Consider the following 19,262-nt stretch of genomic DNA (forward strand, 5'->3'; position numbering starts at 1 on the left):
ACTCTGCAATAGCCTCTGTAAGTCATCACAGTGAAGGGGGGGGGGGGGGGGGGGGGGGGCGGGGCGGGGTGTTTCACTCGCACGACAAAGGCTCTACAAGGCCAGGACACCTATTTCTGACCCCTGGATTAGAGAACAGCATTACGAGACATTGACACGCGATTTAACGAGTCCTCCAGCCACGAAATCTCCTCCCGAGGTACGCCGACACCCCTGTCAAGTACGAATTTCCACAGATGCTTTCACCACGGAGCGCTGGGGAAAGGCAGACAGTGGGTACCAGAGTATCAGACGTGTAAAGTGTTTGGCCTTTGCAAATAAATGCAAATACATTCCTCGTATAGCAGTCATTTTGGCAATAGTATTAGCAAGCAATATGCTTGGATAACCGATTTCCACTGGTGCCGTTGCAAACTCTTCTTTGTTGGACAACAAAAGGCCATTTGCAGCATTCTGGAAGAGAGAAACACAGACTCAGGAGCAGGATCCGGTCACGCCAGCGCAGCAGATGCTCAACTAACAGTTTTAAAGCAGCCGTGATACAAAAAAAATGGTTAGAAAGAAAGTAAGTCCCAGCTCTAGGATGATAGGCGCACAACTCCCCTTCTCACACAGTGCTTCTGATTATTTTTTTTAGCACAATATAGTGCTTTTACATAGAAAATAGTTTTTAAAATGTCATTTTTAGAAAGAAAAATGACTTTATGTTTTAGCATAGAGGTTGGCTGGAAAGAGAGACTGAAAAACATCCAACATATCAACAGTTATATCTGGAGCAGAAACCCCAGATAGCAGCTTTGTTTTCCCAAACTGACAGCAGATGCGACTGCTTTATCTTCCCTTCCAGTCCATGGCACATCCTAGGAGACAGCTGGGGAGCAGCTCAGCTCATCTACACATTCCCGCATCCCATTTCAATGCTCCCCGTGGGGACAGTCAGCAATAACTCTCCCAAGTGGCCAATTTGGATTTTGCTGAAGTAAGCCTGTTTCCAGAGCTCAGAAAAAGAATTTCTGACAAATCGTCTCACGTAACAGTATTGTTCTAGAAACCTAAAGTAACCGTGAAGAAGATCATTCGCATAATGAGCACGCCTGGAGCAGCCCAGCTAATCCACAGGCACAAGAAATTACGCAAGCAAAATGCTAACCCTGGAGCAATGCAGGCAGATTTGCCCGAGCCCCAAAATGAAGTACAAGGTCTTACCTGGAAATCATTAATTTTCCTAGTGAGAAGATGATGTGTTCTGAGTCACCTAGAATAACCCAGAAACAGAAGGGTCAGCTTTAAGCCACCATCTGCAACTCAAAACATTCCCGCTGTGTTCCCAGCAGCAAGAAAAGGAAATGTCTAGGAGACAGAAAGCAGCACAAGGGCAGAGAACCAGCAGCCAGGAGGTGCTGCCACAAGACCACAGTCTCTTGCTTCACTACCATTCACGCAACACAAACCACCCTGGGCAGCCATCTGGGAATCACCAGCAACACCTCTCACAGTGAAGCCACTGCACGCTCGCTTCACCAGCAGCCCCGCTTCCTCAGTCTGGGACTGGGCTCTGCATCTTCTCGCCCAACACTGGGCTCAATCCCCTGCTTCCCTTAGGAGTCCACATGTTGAGCAGGCAAAACCTGGCACCTTCAATGGAGACATCAACACCAATCTACTGTATCTCCATACTGTGCAGGTGGCACCTTCTGGAGAGTCATGAATCCTTTTTTTTTTTTTTTTTTTTTTTTAATTTGTATGTACAATGGCTGTTGGACATCTCTGCATTACAAAAGATGGTAATGAATTGTTTTGAAGCACTGTTCTTTAGGGAGGGAGTCCCATACTGTATTTTTGACACCTGAACACAATCACCCAACTACAAGAACTAGGAGACCTATCTGTAACCTGTAAATCAGGCAAGCCACCCTTCCCCAAGGCAAGACCCACGGTAATTAAGAGTTTTGAAACAGAGAGCAAGGTAGAAAGTGTCTTGAAGTAAGACAGTGAAGAGCACAAGTTCCTGATGAGTGAACACAGAACTCCCCAGCACAAAACCATACACACAAGCAGACCAGGAAGGAGGTGGCAGAGGTGAATGAGCAGGGTCTGAGGAGCACAGGACACACAGGACACCAACGGAAGCGTGGCAGGTGGCAGCAGTGGACAGCAGGAAGGACAGGCACATCGTCCCCAAGGACTGAGGCAAGAGAGCGGGGACATTTCCCACAGGTGGCTGCCCAGCCTGCAAATGCCCTTAAGAGGGAGCAAGGGACCAGGCACCCAGGATTAACCAAACAGGGCAAAGCCCTTAAAAGGACATCAGATTCTTACCTGCAGATGACCTTTCAAATTGGCTGGCGTTTTATAATCCCCCTTTAAAACCTATGGAAAAGAGAAAACTGGAGTGACCCTTCTGGGGTAGTGGCTCTATGAACACCGGCAAGTCCGCCTCATGAACTGTGTCCTATGTTCCAGTATACCTGAACCAGCTGAAACACCCTGATAGGGGTTTGATCTACATTGTGGTGCTGTACTGGGGCAAAAGCGGGAGGCTTCCTCCTTCCTGACTGTAAGCAAAGTCAGGGAGCAGCATCCTGCTGGGGCAGGGAACTGACACAAGCAGTTCTCTGGTTCCCCCCTTAGACTGCGAGGGGAGAGTATTTTGGTCTTTACCATGACAGTTTTCCAAATTCATCCCAAGTACTTAAAGATCCACATCAGAGACCCAAAATGACACTAACCCTCCCCAGGGCAGATGTTCACCCAAATCACCTGTGTCCTAGAACAGCTCTCAGCAAGCAGAGAGTGAGCAGGAGCTATAAGAGACCAGAGCACTCAGAGTACAGAGCAGCTCCAGGGAACCTCTTCTGACCTTCCAGGTCAGTGCTGCTACTTGCCTGCCTACTCACACTCTATAAATAGTACCACAGGGACCAGTCTCACCCACAGATGTTCCCCTGCTCCCACCAGTGTGACAAGAATGCCTCATCCAAGGGCACCATCATGGGGAGCACGTGGAAAGCTGGGGGAGCTGCAGAGTCCGGACTCAGGCTAGACAGGAGCCGGGTCTGCCCCAAAACATGAGAAACTCCCTGTTTAGGAACTGCTGTCTGTGGCTCTGCAGCTTCTTCCTTCTAGTTCTGCTCCAAGGACGACTCAATATTCTAAAAAAAAAAATATCTGCTGGTTTTGTCCAAATGCATTATGAGCCTCCACTTGTTCCTCACAGGTCTGCAGGAGTGACTGCTGAGCTACAGACAGTGCAATCTGCGAGTCTTGCTGGGGCCAGACCAGCAGGTACAGTGCCTACAGCTATGCACCCAGGTAACATCAGTACACACCAGTGACTGCCACGCCTGGGTTCGACAGTGGAGCTGGATCAGGGAGGGACAGGTCAGTATCTGCCACAACAGCAAGAGACTAACACCACCACAAAATTATAGGGAACATCATCAGTTTGAGCCACGCCAGGCTCAATCTATGGCACACATCTGTTTTGAAATCATTTCAGTGTAGCTGCATGCCTGTCATTCCCAGTCTTCCCAAAAGGAAAAGAGCGTTTGTTTTTCCCCTGCTCTTTTCAGATTCAGTTCAGCAGCCTGCTCCGCTCCAGAGGGCTCTGAGGGTGCAAAGACCCAGAGCCCCACGTCAGCACTCCCTCCCCATGGCAGCACCGCAGGCAGACGGCAGCAACACTCACTCTGTGCGTGTTGTTGACAACTAAGGGGTCGGGGTGGCCGTAGTTGGGTGGGTTGGCGTAGGGGTCATAGCCAAGCCTGGCAAGCATCGGTGCAATGTGGGCCATGTCCTGCAGCACATCCCCTGGGATGTGCCCGATCCATTTAGATAATGCCTCCATGTTCACCGGCTTGATAACCTGGTCTGTTGATCTTTCTATCCTGGGAAAAATAATAAAGAAAAAAAAACCACAAACGAAACAAGACACTAAAGTTGTATTTTACACATGTGCTAAGCTCAGAAAGAACAGCCCACAGCTAGCTTCACTGCCACCTCAACATTTTGCTTCCAATGACCAAGACATGCATGCAGCACAAACACTCACAGCCTGCTGGGTATGCCTGGGGCAGTCGGTGTGGGGCAGCCCTGGCACAGCTGCTTCCCACTCACAGCCCTGCTGTGGGGGGAGTGGATCTTGGCAGGAGTTTCCACAGTCCCACAGGCTGGGTCCTCCTGTTCGGGGGGGATCCAAACTGTACTGGGGTATGGGTGTTACCGGGACCCCTCTGCTTATTACAGGATAACCATGCTCCCTGCCAGCTGTGCTCCCTGCCCTCCAAACTGCAAGGAGCGAGCCCCTCGCAGATACTGCCACCCCTCTGCACCCTGTGCCCAGCAGGACGCTGGCCTGGGGCGAGCAGCCGCCTGCTCGACTCCAGCCAAAGGAAACCACACCTCACGCAGCAAAGGCAATGCGGTGTCTTAAGAGGGATGAAGTACAACAGGGGCTGCGATCCTGAGCCTTGTGAGAGTGTCCCTGTCACCGACTGCCAAGGTATAGGCAATGCCGCACCGCCTCCTGCAGGAGAGTGTCTGAGGGCAGAGGCAAGCGGAGCCCTGTTGCACACCCACTGCCTTCCCAGAGAAACAGAGCAGCTGCACATCCCACAGCGGCTCCTTGCTGCCCTCATCACAGGCAATTTATATGAAGACTGCTTGTATGATTCCCTTACACGACCGATTAAAATTTTGCCAAGTTTGACTTAACCCTCCATTTAGAGAAGAAAAGCATTAAAAGAGAAGAAACTGGGAAAAAGCAAGCACCCCCTGGCACGCTGAGACGGCCAGCCAGCAAGGAGGGAGTGCTGGGGTGTGTCTCCATGGAGCAGGTATTTCTTTTATTCTGCAATACCAGCACCAAACTTGGCAAGAATTGCTGCTCACCACTGAAAGCCATTCATTAGCAGCAAAACTAATTGCGGTAAGGAGGTATTTGAGGACGGGTGAAGAAAAGAGACATTAAGGAGCTCATGTTTCAGAGCAAGAGGGTCTTTTCAAATTAAGAGACCAAGAGAGATTAATAAAACAGTCACCTGGTCCTAAAGTTCTCTCTTGACAAGCTGCTCTGTTGGGTACAACAGATTGCAAGTATTAAAGCTATCTTTTACTCAGAAACACAAAACCTACGGCAGTAAAACTGGATGGGCTGCCACATCTGTCCCTGAAAAGTATGCATAAATACAACCAAAGCATCTTTGCCCCCAGTTTTAGCCTTGACCTGCTTCACGTAATGAAAATGCTCCTTGAAAAGCTGAGACAGGAGCCAAGACACTCACTTGGAAAGCGACACCCCGCCAGGCTTCCCTATCAGCTCCTCGTGGTGCAGCACCGTGTCGCTCCAGGAGATGTCCAGGAACTTCATGATGGCATGCATGGACTGCTCAGGGTGCAGCACGAGCTGCTCGTAGTAAACGGGCAGGCACCGGGACCGCCCGATCTCCAAGCACTGGGAGTACATCACCTCGATGGCTTTGTTCCACTTGGTCAGGCAGTCTCGGTAGCTGTTCAGGTCGAAGCCTGCGATTGTCACTTTCCGTGTGATCATGGAATGGACTGAAGCCCGGCCGTCTCGAACCATCAGGAGGAATTTGGAATTGGGGAACAGCCTGGACAGGTAAACAGAGGACTTCAGCGTGAAGGGGTCCTTGTTACACAAGTACCTGGCTGGCTCACCATGCTTGGCGATCACTTCCAGTATAAAGGCCTGCATAGCGGCATCCAAAACTTGGTCTGTCACCCCTGCTTCGTCCAGGCGCATCTTCTCTCGCCCTGATTTGGACCAGGCCTGCCGCATGGCCAGCACCCGAGGGATGATGCGGGTCTCCTCTCCACAGCGTACCTCAGGGTGGGCATCCAGCATGGCCCTCATCAGCGTCGTGCCGCTCCGTGGGACCCCGCCAATGAATATCAGGGGCATCTCCTTGCTGTAACGGTACTCAACATGGTTGGAGTCCATCATGATCAGCTCCTCGTTCTCAGGTCTCATCAGCCTGTGCCTCCTCTCGCTCAGGACCTGCTGGCACTCCAGGACCTGCTGGCCGAGGTGCAGAGTCACCATCAGGGCGACCACCGAGCCCACCACCAGCAGCACCCTCCTCATGGTGACCCGCATCCTGCTTTCCTCCACACAGGCTGGTGACCACACTTCAGCTTTCAGCTACCAAACGTTCAACCCAACAGGCATCTGCAGAAGAAACACAGCACAGTCAGAGGAGCAGGATCCACAATCCAGCCCAGCCCCTACGTCACCTCAGCATCCAGCCTGGCTCCTTCAGGACGCTGACACCATTCCAAGCTTTCATCATCTCTTTCGCTTATCAACTTCCAGGCTAGGTACGTTCTACCCAGGAAGTAATTAAAGTCTGTCTCAAAGCACACCCAAAGATATTACTTCTGGACTGTTTGTGTACCCAGAAACACAGGTTTACAGCTGGAGCAAACCTCCAGGAATGTTTCGGAGAGGAGGAGCCATGGGTACCCAGTCAGTCCTAAAAAAATCTTCAGAGATTCCATCCCAAATGAAGCCCAAATCCTCCCTGCAGTTCTCCTTCCTTCCAAAGCACACCACTGTCTTCTTGCTTCTCTCAGCCACCTGTCTCCTTCCTATATTTTCTTTAGTTTCAATGTGCTGTCACAGGGGAGCGGGGAAAGCTAAAATAAGAGAAAACCAAAAGAATCACATGCAAATTTTAAGTGTCCAAGTCAGGAGAGGCAGTTATCCTTTAGAACTAAACACTTTGAGGAATTAAACCATTTGAAGGCTAACAGCAATACACAAAGTCAGTGTTAAACGCCCTTCCTCCAGAGACTGACCTTACATAAAAATCCTTGGAAGACTTCATCCAGCATTAAGATTTTTGGGGGTTTTCTGCATCTTGGTAAAATACCCAGCAGGAAGCCTGCAGTTTCTGCAAGTCCCTGCTCTGCTGCCTACCCAGGAGGGACTCCTAGGAACACTGGCACTGCCTCCCACACCCTCCCCCCACCCCTGCTCCATTTGTGAGCGCAGGTTTTGCAATCCTCCCCTGGGCTCACCCGGGGATTTCAAGTTCTTTGTGATTATGTGGCTGGGGTGGGAGCTGAATAGAGTGGAAGGAACGGGACGTCCATGCATTTTGTTTTGCTGACAGTCCAAAGAACTGCTTCAGAAAAACCTTTTTCTCCTTTCAACTCTTTCCATCAAAGAGCACACTTAGCAGCGGCTGGTGCAAAGCCCGGCTGTGGCAGGGAGCAGGCAGGAGAGCCACCCTGGAGCCAGGCAGCCTCCCTGCCCCTGCCCTGCCTGCCAGCACAGGCTGCCCCAGCACTGGCCGGGTGCTCCAGGACTCGCTCTGTTCCCCTTCCAGTCCCTGACATCCCCCTCCACCTAAACGGACTGGTGAAGCACTCAGCTGCTCACCATCCACCCGCTCTGCTTTTATCCACTTCTGCTCATGCCACCAGATTACCAAGACATGGAGAGGCAGTGCCTCCCTGCCTGCCCAGCTATGTGTTTTCCCACCCCGGCAGCAAAGTAACATCACCACCAAAACTATTTTTGTGGCTTGTTAGCACCAACCTGGCCAATTGCTTGGTTAACATACCAAGGTTAAACAGTTTCAAATGCATGCCCATCTACTATATAAAAGTCAAAAAGTCAAATGCTCGTTTATTTGTTTAGGCATAAATCAGAGGGAACAACAAACAGTGCTAGCATTTTTGCAGCACCAAGCCCAAGAATCAGACCCAATAAAAAGACAAGCGCTTGTTTGCTCCTTCCTGCTACCTTGATCTGTTTCAGTCATGTAAATATATTCAAATGCTCACCCTAAAAATGATTGCAAATGCTGCAAGACCCATTTCAGTGCATGGTAGTTGGAGCAGTCAGGATTTAAGGCCAACTGGAATAATTACGGCTATGCAGACCAAGACAGGCTAATTAGCAGGAAAGATCTGCAGTTTAAAAAGGAGGCTGGGAGCACAGAAGTGCTCTGTTCTTTGCAAAAAAACAGCTTACAGTGAGCATTTCCCACTGAGATGCTCCCAGCATCTCTGGTCCGATCACCGCGGGAGGTGAACAAAGGGACTCACTCATTTTGCTGTGTGAAGCGGGAGGCTGGCTGGGAGCCTGGGGTACCAGCCCTGCTCCGGCAGAACCCGGCGGGACAAAGTGCCGTATCCCTGGGGATCCTGCCTGCCTGGCCAGGGCAGACACACAGCCCCCACCACTGCCCATGCAACACCACCAGCCAGGGGAGCTCTCGCTGCTGTGGGGCAGTGGGAAAGGTAGAGAGGCAGGTGCCAATGGCTGCTGTTGGGAAGCACTGTTCTCCCTCCTGCTGTGCTCTGGACTCTCCCTGCTGCTGCAGCACACCACTGCTCCTGCCAGCAGAACAGCCCTGCTCTGCCTCTTGCATGGCAGCCACGGGCACTGGGAAGGCTGAAGCAGAACAGACTTCTCTGTTGGGATTACCCCAGTGTACCCAGGCAGGCTGAACAAGCATCCGTGAGCATGCTCAGCAGCAGTCTGTTGAGCAACTGCAAATCATTCTGGCTTACTTTCAACTCTTTTGTGCAATCCTCCACCAAGAATTTCCCCAAATTTATGGGGCTTATTGGTCTGTGCTAGAATAGGGATGGATAATTTCCTCCACAGCAAATATTCTGGTGGAAAATATCACGGCATAATTAGGCAGCACAGCTGTCTGATCAGAAACAACCTTCTAGTCCTTCAGATGCCCAAGCTGGCTCTTAGAGCTTTCCACTCCAGCAGGAATTAAGAGAGCTCTCAGGGGCTTCTCTGGCACATCATGGCAGGGACTGAAAAAACACTGCAGCTGGTGACAGGGAGTTGAAATCAAAGTGCCAGCAGACAAGCCTGAGCTGAAGCCCCCAAGTGCAGCTTGGACACTGCAGGACAGGGCTGGGCTGTGACCCACCACCGGGGACTCTGTTCCTGACGGCCATCAGGGCCAGAGCAGACAGCCAGGGGGAGGATGGGAGCTGACAGGGAAGTGACAGCAGAGCAGTGACAGATGTCTACAGGCAGAAAGTCTTCCTTATTTTGCATGCTGATCAGAGATTAGTATAAACAAGGCTTAAACCGTTTCTCGTTAGCTTGCAAAGGCAATATAATATTAACAGAGCATCAGTGGTGGTGTGGACAGACATATGAAATATTCACCAGCTTGCACCCAGCATCACAGAGGAATCAACTGCTCTGGCACATGCCATCCGTACATGCTTACCTTCCCCCGTTAAGTTCATTTTGCTGCTAGCCAAGCTTCATGCTGAAACACAGTTGGCGGCGAAAATACCTAATGGGGAAGAAAAGCCACAATGTTGATTTGTTTATTTACCACACACATCTGTGCACACGGTGATGAGCGATGCTCTCCTCCTGGGCACCTTCCCCTCCCACAGACACTCCTGCCCACAACCTCCCTCTGAGCCCCGGGAAAAGGTGGTCCACTGGAGCCGGGGTCCCAGCTCATGGTCACGGCACGCCTGGGACCTGGCCACCCACCCCGAGGCACCAGCGTTCACAGGGCTGAGCCAGAAGGCGACACTAAGGGAAGCGGGGAGGCAGCTGCTCTTTTAGGAAATGAAGTCTCCTGGAAGAGAGAAGCCTCAGAGGGACAAGAGCAGCTGGGATGTTTAAAACTCAGGGGAGGGGGGGACATGGACAGACAGGCCGAACATGGCACACTTCCATCACACACAAGCGACCGGCACAACAGCCGGTCCCAAAGGAAGCAGCTCCAGGCTCCAGACTCGCCTGCCACAGGCTTTGGTACAAACGTTGAAATCAGGAAAAATCAGACTATAGTCAGAATCCCCAGACCAGTAACAGGAAAAGGAGACGGGGCCCAGAGGACTCCCCAGGCCTGGCAGGTCACGCTTATACCTCCAGGTGAGGTCAGGAGGACGCCAGCCTCAGTGCTAGCAGCTGCCCACGCTGCCAAGAGCTCCCCAGCTCCAGCCCAAGGAACAAAGCTCTCTCCAGCCTCACCACCCACGGAGGAAACATCACCAGCCGCTCACAGCTACCCTTCAGGTAGGGAACAAACACCCCCTCATTGGCCATTGGCCTGGACACCAGGTTTTCCACAAGGACACGATGCCTGCACCCACAAGGACTGCACCCATCCTGGGGAGCCCAGCAGCTGCCCACACCGCCTTAGCTGAAGCTGTCCTGCAAGCACAGAGCACCCTGGTGACAGTCCGCCAGTGCTGGGGTCCTGCCTGCATCCCGCTGGCGGTGCAGCAGCCGTGTCCCTGCAGGACACCCTCCTCCAAGCAAAGAAGGGCAGCGGCAGAGGGGACCTGTCCCAGCAGGGCTGCGGGTTTCCAAGCAAAGCTGCTGTCCAGGAAGCTCTGCTGCAGCGGAGCACCCTGAGCAGCCAGGACCCAATGGGCAGGCAGATGGCACTATGCTCCGAGGGTCACAGCGTGTGCATGGGACCACAGGCCTGTCGTGGGGCTGCTGCAGCTGGGCCCTTCTTACAGTCAGTCCCCCCTTGATGCACGACAGTGCCCTGGCCTTGGAGGATGTTTTTGAGAACATTTCAAGTATGGACATTAATTGTTATTCCAGCCACCCGCAAGTCTCCTCCTCTCCTGCCCAGCTGCCATCAAACGTCACACAGCCCCTCCACTTCAGCACTAATTAGAAACCAGAGGGAAACTCCACCCAGCATGAACTTTGCAAGAGCTTATCTGCAGTGCATGCATTGCCTTCCTTCCCTGCAATGCTTGCCGCTCAACCCTTGCCTGGCCCCCATCAACCACAGGATTTCAGGTCTGGACAAGGCTGCAGGTCCGCGGAGCAGCAGCTGCATCCCTGGATATGCTTCTGCAGTGCTACGAATGAGCCGGTGCATAGAGCAGCAGTGGTTTAACAGCCCAGCCCCGAGCCACCCTGCTCCGGAAACGGCTCCAGCTCTTGCCCGTGCACACAGCCACACACACACGCTTGCAGACTTCCTTCCTGATGCTGTGCGGCATGCCACTGCGCGGCTGCACAGCCGGCCGGGCAAACACCGCAGCTGACTGAGCACCGAGTGAGCATGAACCAACTGCAGCCTCCACGTCCTCCTTCACCTGCTGTTGTGAAACGGGTAAACCACCACTGCTGCCAGAGAGCAGCTCTGCGCACCGGCTGGCGGTGTTGGTGCAGCCAGGACCGCCAGCGCGAGCGAGCCGTGCCCCATCTGTAGTGATGAAGCAATGTCTCAAGTCCATTTTTTAAAGCAGCAAACTGTTATAAACAAACAACAAACTGAGTTTCTACGAGAAGCTCCCTATGACCAAAACTTGCATTTTTCTTTAAACCATTCCCAGAAATGATTGCTATTAATTGCAGCGTCCCCAAAAGACATAGGTGTGGCTTGGAAAATTTTAGCTCACATCATTGGTGCTTAATAAAAGGATGAGGAACTGCTAGACGTCTTTGTGGTGGAACAGCAGCAGAAGCTTTGGTTAGCAAGAAACACCCTTATATATCTAGCTCACATCTTTACAAATCAGCAAAATTTAATTACTTAATTGATAGTCTCCAGTTAATTCACACACAGCATGCAACACAAAAATAAACACAGCTCACCTGACGGTGACTGCTGCTGTCCCAACCTGAGCACAGACAAACTACCCACCCAGAAGCACTGTCACCGCTGAAGGCAGGCGTGCTTCCCCCAGTCTCTCCTGGTAGCAACTTCAAATGTGTGTTTCAAAACACCCGATGACTCCAAGGCATCTCCCTTAGCCGGATAGAGATGTTCACGTCCTGAGGAGGCAGCCGCAAACAGGAGAGGGGTCAACAAGCCCCAGGAGAAGAAAGCCGGGAAGAGCTGGCAGGGGCTGACAGCAAGAAGCGGGAAGGGATGGGCTGCTGGCACGCAGACGCACAGGGTGTTTCTCCATCTCAGTTTCAAATCAGCCTGAGTGAAAGCTGATCAACACATTTTAAAGCATTCACCAAGAGAGCGATGAGCAGCCCTGGAAAGCAGCAAGCACAGAGCAAGCACTGATCTCTGCTTGCTGCTGCGTGCCCACAGAGGCTGCCAAGGGGACGGCCGAGGTTCATCCAAACGCAGCGTCAGCCCCGTTGCACAACCCACAGCTCATGCCTGTCCCAGCACAGAAAGGATCCATCCCCCTGGGGACGGCCAGCCCGTGGGAGCGGGGTCCAACCTACAGTGCAGTTTGCTGCCCACCCCAATCGATACTACAACCACTCGCAGCAGAACAGGAGCTTTGTACAAACCTCTGCTGGAGGTGAGCAACAGCCTGAGGCTCCAGGCCATGAGAGAAGAGACCACTTTTATGTGCCTGAAATTAAGCTGTCTGGCACTCACAGCACTCAAAAAAGAAGTTGTTTTCAGGCCACCAACTGGCAAAAAGAGCAACATCGACAGCAGAATGGTTTTTGCTTATGAAAGCTAAAGATTCACTGCAGGCCACAAACCCAGGCACATCTACAGGAATCCGAAGCCAATCCCAGTAAAAATACATGGATTTTAGCGCACTTCAGGGTTATGCGTCCCTTTGAAAATTCTCAAATAGAACAAACAGCACCATGGTTTGCATTTGTACCACCAACATCATCCCAAGTAAACTTGGAAGAAAGAGTCAAAAGACTTCAAGAATGAGTGCTTAAGCACACATCTTAGCACCCAAATCACAAGGAGGGTGTTTATGCTTGCATCTTAGCACCAGCCGCTCTGCTCAACTCCACAACAGCTGCAGGGCACGCCAGCACTGCCACACTTGTACCTCCTGCCCCATTTCCTTTCAGTTAGGCACTCCCAACGCCATGCGCCAGGCCAGAGTCCCTGCAAGGATGCTGGTTCCCGAACATTCCCTCTTCACCTTCCACTGCAGAAGGGGCTCGCCGTGGCTCCAGCAGCTCTGCTCAGATGCTGAAGCCACCCCAGCAGCTGGACATGAGGGTCTGGTGGCACAACCCACCACCATGGTGCAGCTCCCAGTCCTCAGCACGACCACAACTACTGCATTCCTGCAGCCTAGAGGTCACTGGCTCGGACCTGCAGGGGCGAGGGGGTTTCACAAAAGACCATTTGCCTCCCAAAGCATAAAGCCCTTCTCTAGGAGGAGATGGGGGAATTTATTCTCACTGCTGAGTATTTAGAAAAATAAATGAGCAGAATCTGATGCTCCAAGGATTAAGGCAGTGCACACCAGCCTTAAATACAGCCTTTCTTGCTCAGAAAAGCCTGCAAGGTAGAAGACCTGAGCCACACAGTGCAATCCCAGCCAAGCATCCCCGCACACCATCCCTGGAGAGCCTGGCCAGGGATGCATACTGAGTGCGCCAGCCTGCTTTAACAGACTCTAAATCACATCAACAAAGAATCAACAGACATTTCACAGCACAAACGTACTGTTTGTTTATTGCCTCAAGGCTCTTATGATTAGAAAAACATTTTATTATCCTACTTAATACTACAATGTCCCTGAAATAATAAAAATCCCACCAATTTACACCATCTTCACTCTGCCCACCTCTCATTCCAAGCACAGCAATGGCATTTTATTGTCCGGCAATGAAACCCACAGCATCCCCTTCTGCCAACCTCTCCATAAGGCAACAGACTTTGTCTCAAACTGGCTTATTAATTATGAAACACCTGAAGTGAAAGCTGCTGGCAGAAGGCAGTGATGGAGGCACCCACCCCAGCAACCTGGCACAAGCCACCATACCCACCACAGCCCAGCAAAGCTCCAGCAAAGCCAGGAGGGAAGGGCCTCGCCATGTCCCCTCCTTGGCTCAAGGAGCAGACAGGAAGCACAGCTGCCATTGGAAGGACCAAGCCAAGCGAGGGGGTACAGGCAGGGAAGGGAGGACACCCCTGCTGCCCTGGGCCAGAGCAGAAGGTATGTCTGTGACCCCCCAGCGATGGATGGGGCCACCTATCAGATCAGTTTGGTCTTCACTATGAAAGCGCTTGCGCTGAAATGGAACTGGAGCTCTGCATTTCAGAGGGACGCTTCTGACTTTTAATCAACCCACAGCTCCAATTCACAGAGCTTTAAGTTTTCTTAATTACTCTGCAGTCGCTGCCACAGGGGGACAAAGGCAAAGCCAGCGCAGGTGCCACGGCACACACGGTGACAGACAGACGAACACTCCCATGCTTGCTCCTCTTGCGGCGCCCTGACCATTGGCCCCGTGGTCCCGCTCCCCCAGCCCAGAGCTGGCCAACACGGGTCTCAGGAAGCATGGAGCTGTCCCCCTGCTTCTCCCCCTGCCTCCGACCGACTGGGTCCCTCCAACTCCCACCCCTGGCCCAGGGTAGGTCCTAGAGAACCCCCTGGAGAGGGGCACAGGGGGAGCTCACTGCTGCAAACACGACTCTTCCCTCGCAAATCTGAACAAAGATTCCCCGCGTGAACGTGGGTGGTCACAGCCCACCATACAACAGGGAGAAAAAGAAGTCAGAGGAACTGCTAGAAAAAAACCCTAAGTGTCTTCAAAAAAATATTTTCTGAATCCACATGTCAAACCGTAAGTCTCAACAAGCTCCATTCTTGCAGACACAAAGATTAGGATTTGCAAATAAAAGGTTGTTTCTGCAAGAGAAACCCCAAAACCTCAAATTTGCTTAAGAAAAAAAATCAAAATATTTTATTTCCCCATGCAGCAACACCAGGCATCCCCAGAGCTAAAGGTACTGACTGAGGAGAGGGTAACACAGAGAGGCACACTGCACACCCCCTGGGCGGTGAGGTGGGGAAGGAATGCTGCTGTACCCTACCTCCCTGCAGCCCCTCGCTGCTCGTCCCTGCCCTGTTTCCTGCAGCTCCCGGAGCTGTGCAGCCCTGCGGGTACATGGTCCTGAGCACAGACCAGCCCCCACATCTACATCGCAGCCCAGCCGGGCTCAGCACACCAGCTGCCACAAGAGCAAGCGTTTGGCATTTTCACAAAGCCAGTAATTTTGGGAAGGACAGAGAGTGCTGCCCGGCACCGACTTCAGCAATGTGTGAGTGAGTACGTGGCCTCCCACTTGATATGGCACAAAGCCCGTGTGCCTGCACAGCCCCCAGCAAGGACGTGCAATGGCCTCCCACCAAGCCCTGGAGCAGGAGTCCTTCTTGTGAAACTGTGGATGGAAGAAAAGGAACTGGGTCCTTCTGAGACGTGCTGCTCTGTGCATGGCGTGGCTGACCCGTAAGACAAATTACCCCAGACAGCACACAAGTGCTTTGTGGCTCGGTTCCTGTCCTCAGAAGCCCAGCTGTGAGCCCTGGGTCCTCTGCTGCCATTCGCATGCGCAAATGCTGGGCCACCGAGGGCTGCCTCTGCATGCTGTCCTTCCCCTGCATGACACCCGTCCCTGTGCTCTCCCACCCCCCTTCAGCGTGTCCAGGCACAGACGCTGCCAGAAATGGTTGCTCATGCCACAAGATCCACCCCCAGCACCAAGCAGGAACGCGAGCACTGGAAAAATCCCAGCTGCTTCTCCCTGCCCCACTACAGCAGTCTGCAGATGGCAGTGGCTCCGACAAGCCGGTTGCTATTTCTCAATGGAGAAGCACCTCGAGGCCACAGCCACTCGTGGACTCCCCAGTCTCGATTTGGGCTCACGCGACTGGGAACGTGCGATGGGAACCAGCCGCTTGCCGCTTGCTTAACCTCAGGGTGCTGTGGATTGAGCAACCCTCTGCTGCTATCAGTGGTTTGTGTTTGCAGACCCTGCGAGGGGACTTGGGGTGGCTGCTCTGCACGCTGCACAGCTCGGAGGGGCAAGGCCAGCCCCAGGCAGCATTGCCAGCCCGTGCTCCTGCCTGCATCTGCACTTCGAGGCCAGCAGAAAAGAACAGACGGGATGAAAAGGGGGGCAAAACCCCCCAAAAAATCGTTCACCTTTAGGAAAAACCATTGTTCACCTCACCTTCTTTGAAGAGAATCCCTGCAATAGGGGAGGCATGCAGGGGTTTAGGAGAAATGTGCAGACTAAAGGCTTACAAAACAGTACAAAACAAAGCAGGCACACAAGAACACAGCAAGCTTCTCCCACTGGCCCGCACGCTCATTGCCTGCAAAATCCAAAGTGAAACATGCTCTGTTGAGGCACGAGGCTGAGGCTTCCTAAATGCATCACAGAGTCATCAGAAGATGCATCTATAAGGTGCCAAATAAAACCACTTGCTGGGTGTTTGTTTTCTCTCTCCAAAAATGTTCTTGACAGTCACTGCATTTTATAGCGCTCCTGCCACCCCGCACATCCCCTGAAGGATCAGCTTATCTGTAATGCAAACTGCCTTTGGAAGTATTTTCTTAAAATAGCAACAGAAATTACTAATACAGTTTTTAAAACCTACAGGCAGAGAAGGGCAGTGACACAAGTGTGCCCATCCTTCTGCTGAGCCCACCAGCAAACCACACCCTGGAAAGAACCCAACAGCAGCTCCCACCTCTGCACCCCCAGCCTGGGACATGTCACCAGCACCAGTGTGCAGGGCACAATCCTGCCCGTATCCCCCTGCAGCAATGCTCCTCGACACCAGCTGCAGCACTGGCTCTGGATAATGCCAGGAAGGACCCATGCAGCATGGTGCGTGGCTCAGCGGCTGCCGTGGACACGGTGCTGCTTGCCCCAGGTGAGGGGCTTTCAGCTCTGCACGGGAACTTGAAGCACGGTGGTGGCTGCCTTGCCTCAGGTGACATGCCATCAAATGTTAAGGCATGGAAACTGGCTCTCATGGTCGGGTCCTAGCAGCGACGCTCCGGCCTTCAGGGAAACGCAGAGCTGCAGGCAGCAGCCAGCCGCTGCTCCCCTGGAGAGCAGCGCTGCTCCCCCAGCACACATACAGCCACAGATGCAACTTGCAGCGATGGAGAAAGCTCAGTGCTCTGGACCAGAACACCAGGCTGCTGGGGGGGTGTTCGTCGGTGCACCAGCAAGATCCACCAGCCCCTTCCAAAGTCCCCTGCCACAGGTTCACGCACAGATCACGAGGTGGTTACAAAGGTCAGCGCTGGAAATCGCCCCCCTATTTGAGGGGCTGCCTCCCCTGTGTGAGCACCCTGCAGAGTCTTGGCTCTCTCTGCGGACAGCACAGCACGTCTGTTCCTGCCAGGTGCCACATGCAGGCGGCCACCAAGCCCAAGCTGCAGTCAGGCACGCTATTACAAAACCCTGCTTGGAGGAAATGTTTGAACCTGCGTCGGCACTTGACAAGCTCCCCACGAGCGCGCTGCAGTATTCCCAGAAAAGCAACGTCAAATTTGGAAACCTGTTAGCACAAATCATTTTATCCTCTCCACTCACCCTTGCTCGGTACCCGAGCATGAGGGAACAGCACAGCTGTGCAGAGGGGGGACTCGCCGCCCATACGTTAAGTACAAGCAGCTGGTGGGGCTGGGCTCTGACTCGCAGAGGAAGACACGTGAAGGGGTTTCAAGCTGTGAGATATTTTTTGGACAGAGCCTGAGCATGGAAACACACACAGCGAGGGACAGGACAAAGGCCCGCACAATGCAACCCATACCCTCCCTGTGGAAGACTGTGGCCCAGCTCACACTGCTGGCAGTGGCAACACGCTGACAGCAGCACCAGGGACTGTGACCTGGCCACGAGTCCCAGGGAATTTGAACGGCATGGATCTCACATCCCTGACATGCAGCACCGCAGGGCAACAGCCCAGTGATACACTGGCACAGCCAGGAGTGTGTGCGAGGCACCAACGCAGCCACTCAGGAGCATGTCTGCAGCCCCCTGCCAAGGGGCCCGCACCCCGCGGCCGCCCAGCAGAAGCTGCAGCTGCTCAGACCTCAGCTGCTGCAAAACCCCTTCGTGCCCGAGGTTGAGGCCAAGGCTGCCCGAGACCCGCAGGCACAGCCTGTCACCGAGCACTGCTTGGCCAGGCCACCGTGCCACCGGCAGGCACGCTCGCCCCAGCAGCAGAGGGCAGCCCCGCTCTGCTGCCCCGACGGCGCGGCTCAGCCCTGGGTGCGGGGATGGCCAGACAGCCCTGGCCCGTGGGTGCCTCCTGTGGGCAGCGCGCCTGAGCCTGCTCCCCACGCTCCCCGTGTTCCCCACGCTCCCCGCCGCAAGGGTAACGGAGAGCACGGCCTGGTCTGGGCTCCCACGGGCACGGGGGGGCCCTGGGGCGAGGGGAGTGTGCCAGAAGGCACTAACGAGGGGGAAAGAAAGGTACATGGCACACCCTACTCTGAGCACCCTGCACTGCGTGCTGTGCACCAGGCACCCTGCGCTACCGTCCACGCACCGTGCGCCCAGCACCCCGCATCGCCCGTGCACCCAGCATCCCACCCTGCTCCACGCACCGTCCGCTCTGCACCGTGCACCGCTCGCCGCGCACCTTGCAGCGGCCACCTTGCAGCGGCCACCCGCCGAGCACCCAGCGCTGCCCGCGGTGCCACCGAGCAGCGCCCGCCGTGCAGACCCGCCGCTGTCACCTGCCGGCCGGCGCCGCGGCGGGCAGCGGGAGGGGGGAAACCGTGCCGGGGGCGGGCGGCGCAGGCGACACATGCAGCCCGTGCGGTGCCGTGCCGTGCCGATTCACCCCCTCCCTTCACTTACCGGGGCCGCCGCCGCCGCCGCCGCCGCCGGCCCGGAGCGGCGCGAGACGCGGCGACGTCACGCGCACGAGGGGCCGGGATCCCCGCGCCGCGCACCGCCCCACTGCGCATGCGCGCCGCCGCCGGCGGGTGACACTGGAGGGGGGGGCACCCGACACGCGAGTGCCCGGGACACGCGCGACACCGCCGTGGCCGCGGAGCCCCGCACCACCGCCACGGTACCCGCGCCGGCAGCGGTCACCCCCGCCCCGGCGAGCCGCGGCGTGCTGCGGGCACGGGGCGCGGCAGCGCTGCCGGCGCTGCAATCAGCGCGATCGTAAATTAGCGAAGTGGGAGCGAATTGGGAGAGCGGGAGAACGCCACTGAGGACGCCTCACCGGGAGGGAACGGGGATGGGAGAGGGTGGTGGGGAGGGACAGCGTCCGAGGGGGAAAAAAAATAAACCTCGCTGTGAGTGACTTGGTCACGGATTGACTGCAATTAGTGCTGTTAATTATTTACCGCTTAGGTGGATGCCGCTGCGTGTGGCTCACACACCTGCCTCGTGGCATGTACCCACTGGCAAGGCCCCCTGCGCCACCACCACCCCGCAGGCACAGAGGGAGCAGGGAGCCCCCCCCATGGTGCAACCACTCCTGGGATGCCCTGAGCCCCCGCAGCCGGGAGAGGCCCCACAGGGGCTGGAGGAGCCTCCCACCACCCGCTG

The 19,262-nt window shown here is 54.4% G+C and overlaps 1 protein-coding gene across 3 annotated transcripts; it reads right to left on the reverse strand.

Annotated features, from left to right (window-relative positions):
• Positions 1–40: 40 nt before the first annotated feature.
• Positions 41–18,642, reverse strand: TPST2 (tyrosylprotein sulfotransferase 2). 3 transcript variants are annotated; one of them, XM_056345539.1, is made up of 7 exons: positions 18,558–18,642; positions 9,234–9,302; positions 5,283–6,190; positions 3,689–3,887; positions 2,320–2,370; positions 1,207–1,255; positions 41–453 (listed from the first exon to the last, which is right to left on the reverse strand). In XM_056345539.1, exons 3-6 carry the CDS (start codon positions 6,116–6,118, stop codon positions 1,226–1,228), a joined length of 1,116 nt encoding a protein of 371 aa, XP_056201514.1. In that variant the 5' UTR covers positions 6,119–6,190; positions 9,234–9,302; positions 18,558–18,642; the 3' UTR covers positions 41–453; positions 1,207–1,225. The 3 variants fall into 3 exon arrangements, with proteins under 3 accessions (XP_056201514.1, XP_056201700.1, XP_056201614.1); XM_056345725.1 differs by lacking the exon at positions 18,558–18,642 and adding an exon at positions 18,302–18,519; XM_056345639.1 differs by lacking the exon at positions 18,558–18,642 and adding an exon at positions 11,640–12,044.
• Positions 18,643–19,262: the final 620 nt, after the last annotated feature.

Source organism: Falco biarmicus, chromosome 1 (assembly GCF_023638135.1).
Source record: "Falco biarmicus isolate bFalBia1 chromosome 1, bFalBia1.pri, whole genome shotgun sequence".
NCBI lineage: Eukaryota > Metazoa > Chordata > Aves > Falconiformes > Falconidae > Falco > Falco biarmicus.